Source organism: Ornithodoros turicata, chromosome 1 (genome assembly GCF_037126465.1).
Source record: "Ornithodoros turicata isolate Travis chromosome 1, ASM3712646v1, whole genome shotgun sequence".
NCBI classification, from domain to species: Eukaryota; Metazoa; Arthropoda; class Arachnida; order Ixodida; family Argasidae; genus Ornithodoros; species Ornithodoros turicata.
The window spans coordinates 47,684,608-47,691,474 of NC_088201.1; the positions used below are offsets into that span (position 1 = coordinate 47,684,608).

Consider the following 6,867-nt stretch of genomic DNA (forward strand, 5'->3'; position numbering starts at 1 on the left):
CTGATCCAATCCGATTCCACCAGAATTGGGTTGAATGAGGTTCAGTTCAGCCCGATTACACCCGAGTTCTTGAAGCAAAATATAACCAGATATTTACCCCCCCCCCCCCCTCGGTTTTGTTAAAAAATATAACCCGAAAATGTCAGGCCCTAAATATACTACTTAGACTTCTCTCCTAGGCATATTTTGAAGCCTGTACCTAAATGAGTAGGAAAAAAATAACAAACCTTGCAGTTATGCAGAGCAGCTTGAAAATGACTTTGGAACAACCTTGATGGAAACGTACTGCCCTGTATTGAGGACAGTAAAGCATGAGCAAGAGGGCTGTGACTTTGCATGCAAGTTGAGAAATAATATGCGTACTGAGTATTTCACAAACTTTGCTGAGTCAGCATTTGGCAGTAAATTTTCCCTGGGAATGCAGGTACCTCCGGTCAACACATACTGGATAAGAAGCAGTGAAGATGTCATAGTTAGCACTTTATTACAAATTGCTGTATTCTAAAATAGTGACTGTTCAGTCAGCTAAGCACAGTTTCTTTTTCACCACGGTACTTCAACTGGGCTACACAGCATTCAAAATGGAAGTCCGCATAATATTTAATGTCACACAAACAGTTCAGTATGCTTCACATGAAAAGTGCTCAGTATGAACAGCCTTAAACCAAGGTTTTCCCCGAATACGATCAACAACATACTAAATGCATGTTACATTTTAAGAACTAGTTTTGCTATTTTTCCAAATCACACCCCTCCACTGACAACCTGTGTGTGTAATGTCACAAATTTGGCATGTGCAGCAGCAAAGAAAAGAATGCATTCCACTTTGACACCCTTTCCATTCTTACAATGTCAACAGATGGAGCACCGTGCAATGGGACAGGTTTTAGTTTCATTGTTCCCCATAAGCACCTTCCTCAGGTGAATTCACTTGACATTCAAAAGATAAGTGAATGAGTAAGCATAATTTTGTTTAGAATGAGGATTTCTAAACCTATGCATGGAGTTCCATTTCAACCTGTATTATTTCAAGTACAATTTGCAAGATTACTTTCAAAACTTATTTTTCGTTACAAAAACTTTTCCATTTGGGAGAGTGGGAGTAAGCAGCTTTTAAGTTAGTGTTTATTATTCTCCTCAGCAATGGAATTCCACATATCACTAAATAAATTGTGCTTTAGAAAAGGCACGATACACATCCCTCCATACAACTATGGTGCACATGTTTGAGTTATTTGGGAAACAAATGTCATAACTGCAAAAGTCATTGAATTGGCTTACTTTATCAGCAGGACAGGAACAAAAGCTTGTATTGGCCAAACGAAATTCGTCAGGACAACGTACACACCTGAATTGAAAATAAAGTCAAATGCTTTACATACCACAGAAATTACCCGTTAGCACATCCAAAGTACTAACGAGTTTTAATACGACCTTTCAGCGATGAACTACATCGCTGAAACACAGATCCTCGCACAGTACCTCACAATTCAATGTCACTACATTACAACCTGAACCACTCTGTGAAACTGATAGAGATTGGCACAGTAGGACTGTCTCAGCAGTACTCACCAGACCGGACTCAGAGCATCTGAGTAGTAGGTAGGTAGGTAGGTTAGTGTTACCAATGCATGCAACATAAAATGTTAGAATACCACATCATGAACACATAAATCACCAATACGTACGTCTGAGTACTTTGACTACAACATTGATGTTAAAATTTTGTAACTATTCAGCGTACCAAAAATGTGACTTTCTCCAAGTAATTATTTGTTCAATTCAGCTGGTTGCTACATTCACCACGTATAGCAGACATATCTGTGTCCATGATTTCTGTTCTGGGAGCATACAAAAACTAAATTAATGTTTAGAAACATTTAAATTGGCTAGAACAAGAACTTTAGGCCCTAAATTACAGCCTTTGAAGCACAAAGAAGGCTTCTTGTGTTATACGACAACATGTAGAGTGAGAGTTGCTTGTTAGTATGCATTTGATTGCCAGCAGGCATTCTCAATATTGGACAACTGTTTAAAACTTAATCCATATTCAAAGTCATCGAAGGTATATCACAATTTACTTACTCTGTGTCCCCTTTGAACCAGAAATCTAATATCTGTGCATGACTAATCTAATCTTTAAGCGGTGGCAACGAAAGCTAACTTACCTTGTGCGATCAATGTTAGGCCATGTGTCCCCTGGGCACTCTGTGCATGATAACTGCTTGTCACCATCTTGACCCGTGGTTTCCTCTTGTAAAATATGGAAATTATTTTAAACATGACATTGGTATCTGCATCATCAGGAACACACAGTCCTTCTGAAGGGCAGTAGGTATCATAACTGCTAGGAACATAACCCCTACAGTTTACCTTTCAGTCTGGCAGCTTTAGAACAGGGGCATTGGAAGGTGGGGGGGCGCCACTCACCCGTACGTTCAGGCTCTGGGGGCCTGGCCCCCTCTTTCATGGACGGAGATCGCACAAGGAACCGTTATCCTGTCTCGAAATCCCTCTCAAACTCATCTACTAGATAAGACAGAGACAGTGCAAAATCGAGCCAAGCGGTTCATTTCTCGAGATTACGGCACTTTTTCCAGCATCTCTGCCATCAAAGCACAGCTCTCACTTACTCCATTGCATATTAGATGAAAGGTATCTGATCTTGCATTTTTTCTCCAACTTTATTATAACCACCCTCTTCCGCACCCAGTATATTGTCAACCTCCTCACAGATTGTTCCTTCGACTCAACCACCCACATAACGTACTAGCTTCCCCTGCGTGCACAAATAAATACCTACATTCACCCTATGAATTAATGACATCTAACTGCTACAATCTTCCCGCTCACATTGTCTCTGAACATAGGCTATCCATTTTTATATCCAAGTGTAGTGATCTATTTCATGGTAATTGAATTGTGATTGTTGTTGTTGGGTTTTCTTGTGTTGTATTTCTTTTGCCTTTACGAATCTGTGTGTATTCTTTAAGTTGCAACTTCCCCCCTTTATGTAAATCCCTCTCCTGATAGTAAATAAAATCAAATTAATGAAAATGATAAGGCAGACTATTTTCAGTATATGCATGTTCATTCACATGAATTTTGTTTAATGCAGGTAAGCATTTACAGCGAGCAGGGTTGATGCAGTACCAGTAAGGAAAAACTATTACTCATAGACAAATGAGCTGAGGCGAGCTCCATGTAGGAACAAACACAGCACATAGAGCATCTAAGTGCCTAAGGGACAAAGTGAACAAATAAATTAATTCACAAAAAAGCCAATAAGTGCCAGTGCCAGGGAATGAACCTCGACCCTCCTGATTACCAGTCAGGGATGCTACCTTTATTTATTTATTTATTTATTTCACGTATGTGCAAAGTGCCACTACGTGCAGTTACATGACAGCGTCAAAATCATTTAATTATTACATATGAGGCACAGTTATCGTACTACAAAAGACATGAACGTAGAAAAAAGTAACAATAATGAGTAAATCGATAACAAATTTATGATAACAGATGTGAAACACTGGCTCTGAAATGGGCTCTGTCGCAGTTACACACAATGTTCTGGGGGAGGATGTTCCACTTGGCTATCGTTCGTGGGGAGAAAGAGATGGAAAATGATGACGAGCGTTTACAGTTTATGACGAGCGTTTACAGTAAAACAGTTTATGCAGAAGACATGATCTGGACAGAGTGTGTCATGTTGATAGTTTGCTCAGGGACAGCTGGTATTCCGGTGTAGGTATGCTTGTGTACCACAAGTAGTTAGAACAAATGAATCAAACTGCTTGGTTCTGCATGGCTTCTAGCACATTAATGAGGTAGTCTTGCTGAGGGTCCCAGATTATTGAGGCATATTCCAACTTCGGGCGAATCAGGCTGGTCTATGCGAGAAGTTTAAGACCAGGCAGTGCAAGCTTGAGGTTATAGCGTAAGTACCCAAGATATCTATTTGTTTCGGGTATGATGTGGGAGATATGGGTAAACCATGAGATATTTGAGACTAAGTGTAAGCCAAGATATTTGTGAGTAAGAGAACGAGGGAGAAGAGTATTGGAGAGGGAATAAGGGTAAGTAATGGTATTGAGACAACGAGTGAATGATATGACTTTGTATTTGTTAGTGTTTAAAGGCATAAGCCAGTGAGAAAACCAACTTATTATTCGGTTGAGATCAGCATCATCAGCGCAGGATATTTGGTGGTATATCACACATTTATCTGCGAAGATTTCTGCACATTCATCTGCGTTTCATCACACCTTCTTCGCTCGGCAACCAATGATAGCTTGCAAACGAAGTAATGCATCGAGAATAGCTCCCCAGATGTGACAGGTAGGAAAGAAGATAGGACATTGTTAGCAAAAACACACTGTTTATGATAAGATAAGCAGCTGTGAATGTTTTGATAACAAGCCAGCCTGGGGAACTTTGTCAAAGGCTTTTGCAACATCAGTGAAGGTAGCATCTGTTTGATGATTTGTATCAAGATTACTGTGTTAGTCCTTGACAAAGAAAGCCAATGGAGTCTCACATGGATTTTTTTTCCGAAGTAATGCTGACATTCTACGAAGAAACCTTGCGAGTCGAGAAATTTGTAAACATGTGAATGAATTATGTGTTCCAAAAGGTTAGACCATAAGGACGTTAGTGAAATGGGTCTGTAGTTAGAGGGTGCTTTACACCACACTGGCGCTGGCACTCATTGGCTTTTCCGTGAATTACTTGTTAACTATTACTGCGCACAAAACATATCTGCTGGTATTGCAGTACCAAACCAACCGCTGGTAGCTTCACTACCTGTTTGATCCAAAACACAAACCTAAAGACGTCTATTTCAAATCTTTGCACAAAGAAAGACTTTGCCATCTCATAATCAACAGAACGACAAATGTGGAAGCTACTGCACATATTTCGAGTCATTCTGCACCGCATGTAGACTCTGTTGTTCTATTCTGCTCTTTTTATGCATAGAGAAATTTCTTTATGTATCAATCCTTCAAGTTTCAGCTTCTCCCAGGTGGTGTGGGAGTTCCGATGCCCCTGCTTTAGAACCACCACAGTTCATAACGTTCCCCATCATTTGCTTGTCATTCTCCTTTCCCATTTGTGGGATATATATCATGCTTTTGCAATGTAACACCATATCATCAAAGTCTAAATTCTGGAACTTATGTAAACGGTCATTATATGAACACAAGAAAGCCCACTAGCAATCGTGCATCTTTGGTGCTATCAATGAGAATCATATGATAATAAAACAGCAGAAGTGCAGTAATGCTGTTTTGGAATTAGAAAAATCTTGAGTGAACATACAGGTTAATACGAAAGATTGACTAGGTAAACCCCCGTTGGCTAAGATTTCTGACACATGCGTTCACCCACACAAAAGGACATCTGTCAAATGCATAAACTTGTCTTATTAAACTAAACTTGTTGCAATGTCTAAATTTTCTTACCAAATATTCCATGGCTACAATCCCCACAGGTGTTGCTTGCATTTTTAATGGGCACTGCATCAGTACACGTGACACATGACCAGCCATCCGATGATGTCACCTTGTAAACAACAAAACGGGATACAACATTTGTCGCTACTGTGCAGGAATCAAATCATTTATTTTGGTACAAACCTGTCCCACTGGGCACTGTTCACACGATACTTTTGTGGAGCTGTAAACAGCAGTCAGTCTGTGGAGAGGTCTGCAATGGCAAGATAAACCTACAAAACGAAGTGTGAGTAAGGACCAATATACACACAAACATAAAAAAGCAAACTCCATAGAGTTGGAATGTGAACAGTACGAGGCGGAAATGTAAATAAATAGGTCAGAACCTATCATGTACGAATGTGTGGCATTGGAATGTGTGCGTTATTCAGATGCAGAACTACATTTCCCAGTTTCCTTTGTGTGTCGCCGCAGCTTCCCAACAAATGCTCGTCACATATCTAGAGCATCACATCTACCGCTTCCATTTCTCTCTGTCTTCATTACAAACTGATAATCGCCATCAAAAGTTAACGCTTCCACAAGACACGTTCAAATTCGGTGCATACCATCGCCGGACGCAATCTGCAGCTTTTCTTGTCCTCTGTCGCTTCCACACTTCACGCACATCAGGCTGACTGTATCGAAGTGGTAGTCAGGGATACAGTGTTCGGGAGTGTTGTAGTCAAGCAAATATCGTCCTGTGACACCACAAATGATGTGAATCCACGCTACTGCGAAAAATAGAATAAACATTTCTTGCTGGAAAGTACTGCATCACTCGAGCACCGCAGCCACTATTGTTGGTAGCAACGGGCAACGGTTGCTATGTGACATGTTGCCAGCGCTAAAAAGGTGCAACGACCGGAATGGGAGAGCAACCCAGGCACCATGCCAGGCACACATGATCACCAACCAATGCACACAAGAGCAGTAACAAATACACATGAAAAAATGACAGATAGCCTACTGATAAGTAAACACATTAACTGGAAGCGGAAGAAGTAAACGCAGCGCATTTACCATGAATCCAGAGCAACCTGCGCAAATAACCGAAACAATTGCTAAAAGCTTGAAAGCTCGATGCGATCAGCAGAAGAAGCACAGTAACAAATCAACAAATTTTTGTAACAAATTATAATTTCGCTGCCTGGCACTTTTTCATGACAATATACCTCCCCGTTTGTAAACAGATGACAGATGACTTCATCGCGTTTGACAGCGCCACCAATTTGGCAGAGCTGAACCGTTGAACTACGCGCGAAGCTAGGGGGGCGAGCAAGGTCGCGCCCGAAAGCCACGGTCTTGAGGGGGGGTCATTCGTGGACCCCCCCACCTTCCGATTTTTCTTCGGAATATTCTTAGGACATAA

The 6,867-nt window shown here is 40.8% G+C and overlaps 1 protein-coding gene across 2 annotated transcripts in view; it reads right to left on the bottom strand.

Annotated features, from left to right (window-relative positions):
- The window catches only part of LOC135378171 (meckelin-like), a 42,404-nt gene extending 36,082 nt beyond the window's left edge, over positions 1-6,322 (bottom strand). For both annotated transcript variants that reach the window (XM_064611102.1, XM_064611101.1), the window contains exons 1-7: positions 6,065-6,322; positions 5,640-5,728; positions 5,466-5,565; positions 2,169-2,253; positions 1,282-1,348; positions 364-444; positions 228-290 (exon numbers count right to left, since the gene is read on the bottom strand). In XM_064611102.1, the coding sequence (XP_064467172.1) occupies positions 228-290; positions 364-444; positions 1,282-1,348; positions 2,169-2,253; positions 5,466-5,565; positions 5,640-5,728; positions 6,065-6,251 (672 nt within the window). In that variant the 5' untranslated portion in view covers positions 6,252-6,322. The remainder of the gene's footprint in view (positions 1-227; positions 291-363; positions 445-1,281; positions 1,349-2,168; positions 2,254-5,465; positions 5,566-5,639; positions 5,729-6,064) is intronic.
- Positions 6,323-6,867: the final 545 nt, after the last annotated feature.